At 36.1% G+C, this 16,208-nt stretch overlaps 1 protein-coding gene across 1 annotated transcript in view; it reads right to left on the bottom strand.

Moving 5' to 3' along the window:
• Positions 1–5,164: 5,164 nt before the first annotated feature.
• Positions 5,165–16,208, bottom strand: part of LOC142352317 (coiled-coil domain-containing protein 148-like) — an 82,388-nt gene continuing 71,344 nt past the window's right edge. The window contains exons 8-12 of the mRNA XM_075404849.1: positions 13,572–13,778; positions 13,101–13,255; positions 12,573–12,677; positions 5,743–6,005; positions 5,165–5,450 (exon numbers count right to left, since the gene is read on the bottom strand). Coding sequence (XP_075260964.1) covers positions 5,275–5,450; positions 5,743–6,005; positions 12,573–12,677; positions 13,101–13,255; positions 13,572–13,778 — 906 coding nt within the window. The 3' untranslated portion in view covers positions 5,165–5,274. The remainder of the gene's footprint in view (positions 5,451–5,742; positions 6,006–12,572; positions 12,678–13,100; positions 13,256–13,571; positions 13,779–16,208) is intronic.

The raw sequence follows: 16,208 nt of genomic DNA, 5'->3' as shown, positions 1-16,208 counted from the left end.
TCGTTCGTGCGTCCGGTCGCCAGCCTCGCACGGGTTTTTTCTCCGGAGTTTTTTAATTCAAATTTTTTGCTCCGGCCTTAGGCAACATGAGCTACATCCACCCCCTCTAATATTATTACCCTTACAGTATTTTCAATTCCATTTATATAGATTCAAGGACATTGGATCAAACGACAATCAAGATGATCTTCAACCCCTGCCCTCCTTTTTGGAGCATGTTCCCAATGACCTGGTGAACTCAAGAAACTTTGTCGATGATTACTTTACCGACAAAAACCTGAGAATTACTCTTTCCCGAAAACATCTGAAAAGAAGTCGCAACCAAATAAGAGCAACCAAAAGTTTAGAATATGTGTCTCATTACAATCTGCATCTGGTTCTCGAAGACGAGCACACCTAATGTCCGCCAGAACCTTGGCTTACTAACAAAGTGACATGAATAAAGTTCTATTAAGATTAGAACCTAAAAACAAAGTATAAATTGCAACGCGGGATTATGTAAACTTTGTTGAAGAGAATTGCTGAGCGTTTTAATATGAGCCATTTTTATTTTGCTGATGGCTGCTTTCTTTATTTGAGAAGCTAAAGCAGGTTTGAAGGATTGATCACGTTTCATAGTAATCGAAATAGATAAATCAAATTGGATTCAGAGGAGAGTGGAAGCTCTTTAAGGTGTCAATGTCATTTTTTATTTACATTTGCTTTTTGGTATTTTTTCTGCAAATTGAGGATAACTTTAAAAAATTAATATAACACAGTGCTTTTGATTTTCCTATATGACTGACGAGGATAAGGAATCTTTCGTATTGCTTTTCGTGATAGGGCAAAATACAATTGTAGTTATTTTCACTACCTTTTAAGTTCACATCTACTTTGAACTGCGAGAGTTCTTGTTGAAGCTCAAGCTTCAATATTTCAACATTCTCAATTTGACTTTTGCATGATTTGATTCCTAACTTTAGCTCATATGTTTTTCCATGCCAATTTACCGCTGAAACCAAAGTTTGTGAATTTACTATTGTCAAATCGATCTTGCAAGTTGGTCAAGAGTTCTAAAACGGGAGAGATCTCGCTAAGTAGTGATTTATGGCCACCAAGTACGACCGTAAAAATTGCTGATTAAAAAATTGAATTATTGAAATCAATATGTGCCAATATGTAGATTGATTAGTTTGAAAAAGTTTTTTGATCTCTTTTAGATCAGAGAAGATATTACGATAGATCACACGTTAGATTTTCAAATTCAAGTATTGGAGTTGTGTGTTTCTTGTTTATGTACTCGAGGGTTCCAAGATGGTGGCAACATAATTATCTGCAGAGCTGGAATAGTAGGAATAAAGTTCTTCATTATAATTGATTAGCATATTTACCTTTTCCTAGAGTTATGTGGTGGCGTTTGCAGAAAAATGCTTAAGTTTTTCATTTGCTCACACAGGATATCGTTTTGCTTTTTGAGTTGTCTACAACGTCAAGGGAAACACTACGATGGGCTGCAGATCATTTCTGACCACAGTTACAACATCATTGTGGTTGGACTGATTGGGATTGTTGTTGCGTAGAAATTTTGAGTTTGAAGATCGATTTTGTTTTTGGACTCAGAGGCCATTAACGGTCAGATCTTTTGCCACCTGCGATGATGTTGTCATCAAGCGCTGATTGCCAGCACCTTTTTACATAGAAATGGCGTTTCATAACACGATATTCGGGTCAACAGTTTCCCGTAGATGCTCTCGTTGTATCTCGAAATCTCGACATTCAATATATCGAAATATAATTTTCTTGTACTACATTTCTTCTAAATTACTTAAATCACAATTTTCTGCTCTCTTTTAAGGTTATTCGCTCTTCAATCGCAGTTTTGGGATCCCAAAACTCTACGATTGAAGACCACGTGCTTGTTTTGTTGTCAAATCATTTCAAATTTATTGATATTGCGTGGACCAGCATAGGCTGTTTTCTTTGGGTTCTAGAGTTCACGGGTAGTAAGGTTATTAATTTCGACATGCATGTTCTTTTTCCCCCAAAATTCTGAGTCCTGTGCTAACTGGCAGACCGAGAAGGGAACCTGTCAGTTTCCCAAACTGGCTCCCATAGTTTTTCTCCGCATAGAATACTCCGATCAATCCTTTTTTACTTTTGTTTAGCCAATTCAAACTGACTTGAGCCCTTCTAGCGGTTCTTTCGCGGTCCAACTGAGCTTAAGCTCCAACTACTGTTTTCATAATGGAGTTCTGGGGTTAAAAAGACACTTTGAGGTGTTACTTGTAGTACAAATTTGAGAACAATTGTTTGCTTCGTTAGAAGGGCATAATTTGAATAAAAAATTTTTTCCAGTCGTAATGTTATCCTAGAGAGAAGAGCCTCTATTTGTCTTATCCCAAAAAACAACTCATAAACGAATATTCTAAGAGCTACGCATTCTTGCATTCTGTTTTTAGTGCAGTGATATTCTGTATCTCGCGAAGTAAATTTATAAACATCGACAAACGTCAAATCAAGACTAATCAAACAAAAAAACTTGCAAAATGAGGAAAAACGGAAAGAAAAAACCTGGAACCATTTTGGGCTCAAAAACTCCTAAATATGATATTTTAAACTTGAATTAAGGACTCTATGCACCTCAAGGATTACAAAAGCCAGCTGGGCTTTACGTGTTTACCCCGTTTTGAAAGATCAAAGGCATTGAAAAATGTGAAAATCGTACGAAAAAGAGCCCCAACACAATCCATTTCTCGGATTGTAAAAAGGAGAGCGCCTAAATAATAGACGTTGAGATGCTGACGGCGGCTATTAAAGATCACCAACTAACGCCAGAGCGGAATGCTTTCAAACGAACGGCGAGCGGTTGACGCCAGTAGCTAGCTACGGTTTAGTGAGGCTAGCTTTAGCTTAATTGAAGGCTTGTGAGGTGAGCGCAGCGGGGGAGGGGGGTTGTGGGAGTCAACTCCTAAGAACAACCCTTCACTCAACAAGTTTAGGTCTCCAAAGAAATTTCTGTGAACCGCAAACTTAAAAAATATTGAGCTGAAAGGCTGTAAGAGACTTTAACGCCCTCTGGGGCTACTTGTTATTCCGTCTTGAGGAAAAATTGAAAGGTTCCTACGAAAAATCGGTCAATAAAAAAACGCATAAGACCTTTACGTGTATTATAATTGCTAAACTTCGTTTGATAGCAGTTAAACACACTAAAAGGAAACAAAATATCAGCTACCCTCAATCAAAGAGACTATAGTTCTTATAAATTTTCGAAGATTGGGAAAACTGCTAAAAAGCTGTTGACAAGGCAAAACAACTGAATTGGCTCACATCATCTTGGAGACCAATATTTGCCTCAGATGGTCAACAATTCTTCCAAGCACACTATTGTTAGCGAAAATATTTGAGACAAATACCTTGGTTTGAAATATATAGGATTAAATCCACAGAATCTCATATTGAAATAGCACGAGTAAAAAACTAGCTCTCTTGGCGCAAAAATACTTTTTACGTACACTTCTCGCGATTTCTTCGAAGACTGCAAGTACAAAAAGCTCCCACTCTTCAGATTTATCTAAAAACTTGTTTGCACGTGCGGATTTGCTTTTGCATGTTGTTAAAGTTAAGTCAAAGACTTAAAACATAACCAACTAACGTCAGGTGGATCCGTCTTTGGCTTCACGGGGCCCATTTGGACTGAGACATGCGCGGGTCTTGAGATTCGGGGGGGGGGGATTGTGCCGGGGATCAACTTCTAAGAACCACCCTACTACCATAACTGTAAGTCTCGAAAGCAGTTTCTGTGAATCACATAGTTGCAGACTAGTGAGCTGAATTTAAACAATTTAGAATCATTTTTTGAGTTAATGTTTGCACTACCAAATCATTTAGCTCATAAAATGGTCATAGAAAGTAGCTGTATCTCGCAAAATACGTTTATCAACATCGACAAACCTCAATTCAATACTAATCAAACAAAAAAATGGAAAAATGAGGAATAATGGAAAACCAAAAACTGGAGTTTGAGGTAAAATTTTGCACATTTTTGGGCTCAAAAACTTCTAAAAGTGACAATTTAAACTTGAACTAAGGACTTCCCAGCTGTTTTTCAACTCTATGGAGCTCAAGGAGTTCGTAAACCAGCTGGGAAAGAGACCCAATACAATCCAATGCTTGGATTGTAAAAAGGAGAGCGCCTAAATAATAGAGGTCGAGATGCTGACGGAGGCTATTAAAGATAACCGACTAACGTCCGAGCGAAATGCTTTCAAACGACCGGCGAGCTACGGTTTATTGAGGCTAGTTTTAGCTTAATTGAAGGGTGTTTGGGGTTTTTCGTGGGGGTCAACCCATGAGAACAACCCTCACGCCACAAGTTTAGGTCTCCAAAAAAGTTTGTTAATCGCATACTTAAGGACTAGTGCACTGAAAAGCTCCCAGAGACCTTAATGCCTTCTTGGGCTACTTGTTTATCCGTTTTTCAGGACGAAAAGTTGAATGCGTCTGCCGAAAATTCGATCAAGTGAAAAATCGCATTAAAAACCAACAGGACTACAAAAATTGCTACAAACTTTGAGAGCAATTAAAACAGAGCACCATAACTCTTGAGAACATACTGTAGCACTATAATTACTGCAACCTTTATTTACCATCATAACTCTTCGAGTTGTAAAAATAGAGCTCTCAAATACAATGCAATTCTTTGATTTGTAAAGAAAGAAGAAAGCCTAATTAATAGCCATTGAGAGCTGATGGCGGCTATTAATGAGAAAATCCGGCATGGAATACATCGAGGACAAAGAAATTCATTCCAATTTTGTCTCCTAGTTATAAAAAAATAAGTTTCAACTTGGTAGCTAATATTCTGTTATCATATTCATTACTTTGAATATGTTCTTGGTAGTTCATCCACCTCAGCTCAATTTGAGAACGCGAATTCAGTTTTTCTCGTTTTTTTTATATTATAGTATCCTTTCATCTAACAGCTGCTCGACCTTTAAGGCTACTTATCAAAACATCTTTTCTTATTAGTTCAACGAGTGGCAATTTGCTTGGTTTATGCTTGCTAACGGCATATCAATTGTCTACTAAACTTTCTGAGAGTTGTACATGTTCCGATCATGTTTAATAAGATGCCGAATAATGTTCCGAGATATTTCTTCCTTCTTCGTGATTAAGATACAAGCCGTACTTTTTTGACATAACTCAATTTAAAAATGGCAAAAGTGTAACTACATTATCATATTCGCATATTTACAAACTTCATATTTATAAGAGTTTATTTACATTTTTCTACAGTTATTTTTGAAAAGCTCCTTCATTCCCGAATTTGATGTTTGAGTACGTATCTTTCCTCGGTGCTTGGGGCGGTGGCATCCTTTGAAGGACATTTCGAGCATAATCGCTATTGAGAAGACCTGCTTTGCGTAGAGCATTCTCAACTTGAACTCTGTTGTCTCTTTTAAGCTGCCTTTCTAAATCATCCAAGTACTTGGTAAGCGCAACAGAATTTAATGCACTGAGCCACATAGATACCTATGACACACGTCGCAATCCCAGCAAAATCCTTTCCATTCGGTAACTATATCGAATAACGTAACAGCTGTCTGATTACGTACAGCGACATCAGAAAAATACTAAATACTAGGTTCTACTCCTGTTAGCAAAGTCAAACAGTTGCAAAATTCAGACAATTTTGTTGCTACCAAACTGCCTAGACAGTTAAAAAAAATTCTTGTCCATTTTTAGAAGTTGAGTTGAACGTACCACTGAAAGTATTGACAGAAAACATCTGCGTGTTCACTGGTTCGTAGCTGGTCTCAGATACATTTGCAACCTGTCCGGTTCTGTATTCGGATGCCACAGTGGCCTTCTGTGTCCTCTCGGGATCCCGAGGTGCCTCCACTCTCACTTGCTTTCTCAGTTCCTCTAATCTATCTTGCAGCTTCTCTTTCTCCATATCTCTTCTCTGTCGTTCTTCAGCCATTCGTTCCAGTTTCTTTTCGCGCTCCGCTCGACGGAACTCTATTCTGAAAAAGGTTATCCCGTTACCCATCGGCAAGCTTAAACTCAATTACGATTACGCACAGGTTCAGGACCGATACTTGCACTTCCGAACGTGTAATTGTTTATTGAAAGAAATAATTAATTTCTCCGGATTAAATGAATGTATCAAATCAATATAACTCAATAATAATAACGTTATCAAGAGATCCGGAGAGGACAAACAACGGGACAACACAGTCCACAAAATTCTGCCCTTCTAATTAACCACTTTACAACCTTAAACAAAAAAAAACAAAGAAAAAAATATATAAAATTTTTGTATTTTTTTTCAATATTAAACAATGTTTTCAGATTAGTCATCTTGTTCAGGACTCGACACAAAAAAACGGTAGAAAATTACACATTCTAAAATTGAGGTTTGATGGGCAAAGCACGTTTAATTGAAGAAACATACATGGTAATTTACACAACACGCTTGAATGTGGTATAAGATATTTACCCCAATTGTTCTCATTGCTTCGCATGTTTTTGTTTAAAATATCCATTTCGGTCAGAACTCTGGTTCAGTTGGCTGCATCTGGACGATTTCTGAACGTGAATTACAGTTTATCTGTGGCAGATTTCCAGTCACGATTTTGGTCTGTTTAACAGCTTTAAATCAATTGAAAAATCAATCGAGTTTGCAGTCTTCGTTGTTTCAGCAGTTATGGAAAGTAGATATATGTATCTACCATGTTTGACTGCTACATGAACAAGCAAATTTACGTTCTCTTCCGTTAAGCTTCTTATTAACTATGGCTAGCGTAGCAGAAACCCATAGGATGTCAAAATTTGGAAGAAAATTCGTCCCTAAATATACCTGGGAAAAATTCCAAAATTAAATCCACGAACAATCGGTTAAATAAAAAATGACACTGAGTGTACCGAAGCCATAGTATCAGACATAAATTATATCAGAGTTGCAGGCGTTAAATAGTATTGCAATTTTTACCAAAAGCTAGTCAAAAAGACAGCTTCAACTATTAATTGCTGGCCACTGTGATTGACCGCACAACCGCTTTTCAAACTTACATACACTATACTGTGATAGAACCACCAAAGAATTACATACCTTAACAAAGCCGGCAAACTGCCGGAAAAAACCACCCATCATCCCACAGACCGACATTATGGTTAAAACGATAAGAAAAAATGAGAAAAATTGACGGCAGCCTAATTCTTGACTAAGTCTCATAAAGTGTTGTAAATTGGTCCGCAGTTTGATTAGACTCGATAAATAAGGCGAATACAGCCTCTAAATTAGAGGAGAAACATACCAGGCAGATTGCCGGAAAATAGCCGCCGTTGATTCCAATAAGCATGATTGGGATTGAACGAATAGAATATATTGAAAAAAAAAAATTTTGTACAAAAATATTTTTTAAGTCCGATTTATTTTGATGGCATTTCGTAGTTGAACATACTTCTGTTTCTTAGAGAGAGGCTACAGGGGCTACTATCAACACCAATAAGCATTAGAGGTGGGTACTAAGACTTATAGGAACGACGTTCAAATAGCGGGCATCTAAAATTGGGCTTTATGGGTTTATCCCGTTTCTATTTCTGACTTCAATTTTTTATACCGACTCTGTTCATTTTGAATTGCTTTGCTTAGCAACTGATGTTCAAATTCACTTTTAGCAGAATGAGAGAAGAGAGAAACTAGCCCAGAGAAGTCAAAAAGATTTCACGCAAAATGTCGAAAAAGCGGCAAAATGGTAAAGCGAAAAAAAGTTTGACGAAGTAAAAAAAAACCCGAGCGCAATAATAGCCGGCTGAGAAGATAGGAACGACGTTCAAATAGCGGGCATCTAAAATTGGGCTTTATGGGTTTATCCCCTTTCTATTTCTGACTTCAATTTTTATACTGACTCTGTTCATTTTGAATTGCTTTGCTGAGTTGCTGAGCAACTGATGTTTAAAATCATTTTTAGCAGAATGAGAGGAGAGAAACTAGCCTAGAGAAGTCAAATACATTTCACGCAAAATGTTGAAAAAGCGGCAAAATGAAGTAAAGCGAAACATTTTTTTGTTCGACGAAAAAAAAACATAACAGGACAAGTCCTGACGTACAATTCAAAGAATTTTCATTGACTAAACAAAAAACTAGACCTAGAAAGGAATATGAATGGATTGGGAAAACCATTTAGAAAAAAATCCGGTCCAAAAAATTGAAAAAACAGAAAAAATCAAAGCGAAATTGCCGCATGTGAACAAAAAACCACTAGCGAGAAAGCAAATTTTTGTTCAAATACCGTTTTCTCACTCTACTTTAAAATTAGAGCGAAAAAAATTCACGCCGCAAAACCACTCGCTTTTTCGCTCCACTTCCTGTTTTGGCGTGACCAAAATCACTACTCCAATTTGACTTCCAAAATCATGAAAATGTGTGAACAGATCTTAAAAAAAAGACAGCGCCCCAATACAATTCAAATTCTTTGAATTGTAAAAAAAACATAGCAGTACAAGTCCTAAAACACAATTCAAAGAATTGAATGAAAAACTCAGACGTACTCTACCTGACCAGCATATCAATTGAACAGTGCCAGCCCAAACACAAAATCATCTAAAAAAATTGAGAAACTAAAAGAATCAAAACTAAACAAAAATATACTCATTGCTGAAACTTTTAAGCCTAAGGCAAAACTTTTTCTCTTTAAAAATGCCTATGTCAAAATTATGTTTAAACCAATTTTTTTCTGAAATCGGTCCAGTATTATATCTGCAGGACCTGAAAAATATTCATTGGCCCGTGAACTCGATTAACTCAAAAATGAACAGAAAAATTAAAAAAAAAACAAATCAATTGCAAATTATAAGGAAATGTTGCTGAAAATCGTGATATAAATATCTTCAGAATAATTTCTGTGTCTCTAGAGGCTATCCAGTAACCCAAATCCAAGCTTTAAAAACTCATTGGCTCATAGATCGACAGGCAATAATTTTTGAAAAAATTTCAAACTTTCAAAAAATAGAAATTCGTTCTATTAAAATGTTGAAAGCCATTCAATTGCCTCCTACCAACAATTTAATAACATACTATCAAACCCTGGATGAGGTTACCTGGCTACTGAGGAAAGAAGAAAATAAATAAAAGACAAATACTTTGAAAAAAACCTGAAAAAATTGCAAATTTTATCAATAAACTTCTAAAAGTCGAAAGGTTAAATTGTTGAAAACAAACTCAATGAAAATAAAAACCATGCAGTAACTTTTTATCAGAATGTGGAATATGTTTTCTCGCACTTGAGAATGGACGAATATCAAAAACTAACAAAAACTTTAGGGAAGCCTTAAAAAAATTGCAGATTTTATAAAAAAAAAGCAAAAATTCGAGACATTAAAATGTTGAAACCATTCCATTGTTACTAGAAACTATGCAGTGCTTTATTATCAAAACTCAGGGGCGATTGCCTGGTCCCTGAAGCTGGAAAAACTGGAAAAGTGACGAACATTTTCAAAACATGAAAAAAATGCGAATTTTGTCAAAAAAAATTGCTAAAAATTGTGATATCCAAAAGTTGAAACCTATTCTATGGCAACTAAAAATTTTTTCAGTAACTTATCATCCAACCCATGATGAGGTTTTATGGCCCCTGGGACTCAAACAATTTCAATAATGACAATAAATGTAAAAACAAATATGAAAAAATTGCAAGTTTTGTCAAAAAATGCTAAAATTCATGATCGAAAAAAGCTAAAAACCATAACATTTCCACTAGAAACTATGCAGTATTCTATCATCAAACCCTTTATCAAACCCTAGATGAGGTTTCTCGACACCTAGGGCTAAAAACCCAAAAAATGACAAATTTTCAAAAAACCTGAAAAAGATTGCAAAAATTAGTATCATTTTGAGTGTTTGTAGTACCAAAACATATAGCTCATAAAACGGTCATAACAAGCAATTTTGTCTCGCAAAAGGCCTTCATCAACTTTTAATAACTTCAACCTAAGACTAATTAAACAAAAAAAACTGAAAAAAAATCACAAAAAAAACATGAAAAATTAATTGTAGCATTAATAGCCGGCTGAGAAGATGAGGGCGGCTATTAATGACGACGAAATTGAGTTCTGAAATGTAGTTTTTTCAATCTCCACAACTGCAAATCAATTTTTCGCAAAAACTTTGTGGTACTGATTCCGTGCAACCAATGGGGTACTACAAAACATAAAAATAAAAAAGATACATACCTACAAATGAAGGACAAAAGAACTAAAAATGAAGGCAAGATTCCCAAATTCACTCAAACATTTCCAAACAAACGATATCTCAGTCAAAAATAACATTAGCTAAAAGCCAAAGCTACAAACTTCATAACAATTTCACCCCACTAGAATGCAAATGAGAACAGTAACTTTTGAGACTGAGCCACAGGACCGCAAGAAATGCAACAAAAAGAGCAGACTCATATATACAAAAGTGTTTTGTGGAAATAGTTGAAAGCCGTAAAAATCGTTGCTATGAACTGCAATCAATAGGTAGATTAATCGAGGCCCCATAAGCAACCAAGGAATCTTGTCAACAAAGCGACTCAGTAATAAGACAACGAAATGAATGTCATTTTCGTTAAAGGAAATTAACGAAAATAAATAATGTATATGCAATGGTTCCATTAGCCGCCCTCAAATGCCCTTGATTAGAGTGAAATATATTGAATTGACATGAAATCCTTGAATTAAAGTATGCAGAAATCTGTTTGATACTGAGGAGAGTCATTTTTGAGAGTGCACAAGTCACTTGCGACTAAAAATTTTCAGTGAAAATGAAGTCACGCACGCATTTCAGTCAAAATAGCATAAATGAATGAACAAAAACAGACTTGAGCTGAGCGCCATGTCATATGGTCGTAATATTGCCAGAAAAGATCCGGATCCGACTAAATCGTCGTCCCATACTAAACAACAGAATATTGAAGCGAAAACCATCATAAATCGTACTGAAACAGTTATTTTCTGTCTCGCCAATTTTAACTCAACTCTTTGTAAAAGTTTATTGTACTGGAGCCATGGCACCTGATTTAAACTCTGTCAGAGTTGCAAGCTTCGCAATTTTAACCAAAAGCTAGTCAAAAAGACAGCTTCAACTACAAGTTGCGTTTGATTTATAAAATACACAGAACGCTATCAACAACAAAGAGCCTGATAAGAACCTTCATAACATAGCTGCCATATTGCCAAAAAGAGCCGGAATAGCTTCGCAGATCTACAGTCTAAAAAGTAAGAAACGACAGACCAAAAACATTAGTCTTTTCATTGAAAGCTGAGATGCTATATGTTGATTAAGAATCTGTATAAGTTATTGCTGCCTCTATTAGCTGCTCTCAAATAACTTAATTTAGAGTGACACACATTCGCTTGACCTTATTTCTTTGAGTTAAAGTAAATAAAAGTCAATTTAAAAGTGAGGAAGTCATTTTTGAGAGTGAGGTGAGCGTAATTTAATGACGCGATTGAACAAAAAACTCGCTCCACTACGAGCGAAATATGACGTCACGCACGTGCTTCAGTTGAAATGGCATGAACGAATGAACAAAAAGCAGATTTGAAGTGTTTGTGACGTCATATGGTCTTTACAAAATCTTGACGAAAACATACCCGGCAGATTGCCGGAAAATAGCCGCCTTCGATTCCCATAACCAAGATTGGGAATGAAAGAGAAAAAACTAGTGAAAAATGATTTTCGTGCAAAAGTGCGAACTATTTTGATGTCATTTTGGAGCTGAACATTCTCCTGTTTTGTAGTGAGAACACAGGGGCTAGTATCATTAGCAATAAGCATTAGAGATGGTAACAAAGAACAAAGTTCGAGTAACGGGCATCTAAAATCGGGCTATATGGGTTGTTTCTATTTCTGATTTCGTTTTTTTAATAGTGACTCTGTTCATTTTGAATTGCGTTGCTGAGCAACTGCTGTCTAAAAGCACTTTGAGCAGAATGACAGAAGGTGAAACTAGGCTAGAGAAGTCAAAAAGACTTCACGAAAAATGTTGAACAAGCTGTGAACTTAGGTAAAGCGAGAAACTTTTATTCGACGAAGTAAAATAAAAAACATAGCAGGACAAGTCCTGACGTACAATTCAAAGAATTTTCATTGACTAAACAAAAAACTAGACCTAGAAAGGAATATGAATGGATTGGGAAAACCATTTAGAAAAAAATCTGATCCAAAAAATCGAAAAAACAGAAACAATCAAAGCGAAATTGCCACATGTGAACAAAAAACATCTAGCGAGAAAGCAAATTTTTGTTCAAATACCGTTTTCTCACTCTACTTTAAAATTAGAGCGAAAAAATTTCACGCCGCAAAACCACTCGCTTTTCCGCTCCACTTCCTGTTTCGGCATGACCAAAATCACTACTCCAATTTGACTTCCAAAATCATGAAAATGTGTGAACAGATCTTAAAAAAAGACAGCGCCCCAATACAATTCCAAATCTTTGAATTGTAAAAAATTAGGAGCGCAATAACAGCCGGCTGAGAAGATGAGGGCGGCTATTAATCATAAATATAGTTTGTCAAAATCTTGATCAGAACAAAAATTTCTCACCTTTCTTCGTCAATTATTGCTTGTTTTGCAAGGTTCTCCTGAATCTCTTTTAATTTCTGCATCTTAGTTCTCTCCGCTTCTTCGCTCATCAATCTCTTTGCATTCCTGAAATCGATAAGTTTTGAAGTTATTTCACATGAATTCAATCCGAGAACAATTTTGCCTTCAATATTTGAAAATCAAACTCAAGGCATGATAACCCGTTCATTCGGATAAATATTATACGCTCGAAATAATCGAAATACGAATTGTTCAATTTGCAATCACAACCATGATGCTGAAACCTTCATTAATCAATCGCCAAAAACATTCGAACTAGATAATGGTTCAAACAGTTAGCTAACATTTGTTTCGACTCACGCTGTTGGACACAAAACTGAGGGCTTTCTAATTTTTTATACCCACAGTCCGAGATAGTTGAAGTAATTCGAGCTTCGGATGTTAGAAAAAAAAGTAAGAAAGCTGATCACAGTTAAGAAAGCGATAGAACAAATGAGAATCGAAACCTGCCAATTTGAAGTTTTTAACCTGAATTGCTCGATCTCTTGTTTTTGTTGACTCCGTATTGACTTTTCTCTTTTCAGTTTTTCGTCTGTCCTCAGGCGTTCCCTTTGCGCTGCTAGTGCTTCCAACTCATCTTGCAGTTTTTGTTCTTCTAACTTAGCAAACTTCCACGCATTGACCTAAAAATCAATAGATGTCCATTATAATTTCAAAAATAGTAGCATAAATTCTTATTTTTACATACAGGCTTTGTTATCGAAGGGTTAAGGCTATTCAGTCTGCATTATCACGCCTAAAAAAAATTTCTGAGCAAACTATTGCTATGATAACCAAATTAGCCCAGAAACAATTGATATAATTACTGTAACTCTTCTCGTTATCACAGGAATATTAAATTACAAGTTTCAGACAGAAACATCGCGCAGCAGAACTCGCACAAAATACTCAACAATAAAAACTGCAATAATTATAGCGAAAAAAAAAGAATATGAAAACCTTATCAATGAGATGTTTGCAGTATTTCATTTGGGCGTCCTTTTCTGCGTTGTTTCTTTGCATCTCTTCAGCCTTGTGCGATGCTTCTGTTAAAACAGCTGTTACTTTGAGCACCAACTGCTGCTTCGTCTGCTGCCATGTCTTCAGAATCCCCGACTTCCGTAATTTGTACGACTTTCGGTCTCTGCACCATTTGTCGTGCATCATCTGAAGCAGAATTCTATCGATGAACAAGATTTGAGCTTTCATATTTTCGGCTCAGAAAATTTTGAAATAAGCGACAATCTGTGTAGAAGTAATGTATTTGTTCGAGATTTGAAACCAATTGAGAAGTCAATCGGGTTTGCATGCTCAATATAATTTAAGCAGTTTTGGAAAGCAGGTACATTTATCAGCTCTGTTTGACTGCTAAAACACGCTCTCAAAGACTAGTCTCTCAAGACTCAATGTTGTCATCTATCTGATCAAATGTTCTGTCCCTAGTACTGTTCAGAAAGAACTTAGAATAAACAGTTCATGACATTTTGGGTTCGTGTATGAAAAAACAGTGAAGCTAAATTTGCGGACTCAAACCAGTTTTGCACCCTTTCCAAAACGAATTAAATAATCAGGTTACACTGTTAACAGCAACACCACTGAACTACAACAAATCAATGATTTTCATAATAGTCCATGTCCATGAGCCATAGTATCTGACATACAATGTTTGTCAGAGTTGCAAGCCCCAAACAATTTAGCAATTTTTACCAAAAGCTAGTCTAATGGACAGCTTCAACTATCAATTGCTCAATTTCTCAAATATCAACAAGCGACATTCTAACTGATTAAAAAAACATAACCGACTAACGTCGGAAGAATTGCTCTCGAACAATGACTGGTGGCAGCCTGCTTCAGTCGGATGCGGGGGGGGGGCGGTGACTAAAATCGCTAATGGGGCTTCAAATGACGTCATTGGAGAGGTTATTATGTACCATAATAACCACTACAAAATTTAGAGTGAAAAAATGACCGATTTTGACGCACTTTTCATTTGCCTTTTTGTAGTAAACTGCCTCCACTTGAATTCACCTGCCTGAAATTCTGAATGTGAGCAATTTAAAACATGGAAAACGTAATCTCACTTAGAGCCGCAGTTAAAAACATACCCGGCAGATTGCCGGAAAATAGCCGCCGTTGATTCCAATAAGCATGATTGGGATTGAACGAATAGAATATATTGAAAAAAAAAGATTTTTGTACAAAAATATTTTTTAAGTCCGATTTATTTTGATGGCATTTCGTAGTTGAACATACTTCTGTTTCTAGGAGAGAGGCTACAGGGGCTACTATCAACACCAATAAGCATTAGAGGTGGTAACTAAGACCTATAGGAACGACGTTCAAATAGCGGGCATCTAAAATTGGGCTTTATGGGTTTATCCCGTTTCTATTTCTGACTTCAATTTTTTATACCGACTCTGTTCATTTTCAATTGCTTTGCTTAGCAACTGATGTTCAAATTCACTTTTAGAATAATGAGAGAAGAGAGAAACTAGCCTAGAGAAGTCAAAAACATTTCACGCAAAATGTCGAAAAAGCGGCAAAATGGTACAGCGAAAAAAAGTTTGACGAAGTAAAAAAAAATACGAGCGCAATAATAGCCGGCTGAGAAGATGAGGGCGGCTATTAACCAGTAACCATTTTATAGTAGACAATACATGAACAACTCAAACAACGTTTCTAAATTGCAGTTTGCAACAAAGTGACAAAAACAACGAGGCAAGTAAGTAACCACAAAGGAAAGCAAGCTTAAAAACAATAGTTAATGGCATTTTAGTCATTAACATAAGCTAATCGTGAATTTAAAGACAATTGAAATAATCGTGAATTTAAAGACAATTGAAAGCAAAACCGACTGAACGTCGGAACAATTGAAATAATCGTGAATTTAAACACAATTGAAAACACAACCGCCTAAACGTCGGAAGAATTTTTCTCGAAAGACTAGTCGGAGCTCTAATCAATTGCAGCATGCTTCAGTGTGGGGGGGTCTAAATGGGACTAAGAAGTTCAAAAGTGGGCTTCAAATAACCACATTAGAGGGTAACATATACCACTTTTAAGAATTAAAGTGAAAAATGGCACCAGTTTCGGCGCACTTTTCATTTGACTCTTAGTATTAAATTGCCGCCAATTGAGTTCAGCTGCTTGAAATTGTTAATGAGAGAGAAATTTAGATCACGCGAAACGCAAAAATTCAAGGGCGTAAAAGTCACTCGAAAGTCAAAACTGTCAACCGAAAATTTTGCATAAAAAAGACACACGTTTACAAAAATTGTTATTCACTTCGTTCAAGAGCAATTAATTACACAAAACGAAAGTCAAGGGCGCCAAAATCACTCGAAAATTCAAATTGGTCCAGAGAAAATTTTACATTTAAAACATAGCCGGTAGAATACCCGAAAGTCTTTGTCATAAGGACTGAAAACTTTTTTTCGACGAAGTAAAAAAAACATGACAGGACAAATCCTGACGTACAATTCAAAGAATGTTTGTTGACTAAACAGAAAACTAGACCTAGAACGGACTATGAATGGATTGGGAAAACCATTTAGAAAAAATCCAATCCAAAAAACCGAAAAAACTTTAAAAAACAAA

This window comes from Convolutriloba macropyga, chromosome 13 (genome assembly GCF_964194025.1).
Source record: "Convolutriloba macropyga chromosome 13, txConMacr16.3, whole genome shotgun sequence".
NCBI lineage: Eukaryota > Metazoa > Xenacoelomorpha > Acoela > Convolutidae > Convolutriloba > Convolutriloba macropyga.
Note: the sequence above shows the minus strand (reverse complement) of the source record. Positions and strands in the feature narration are given on the sequence as shown.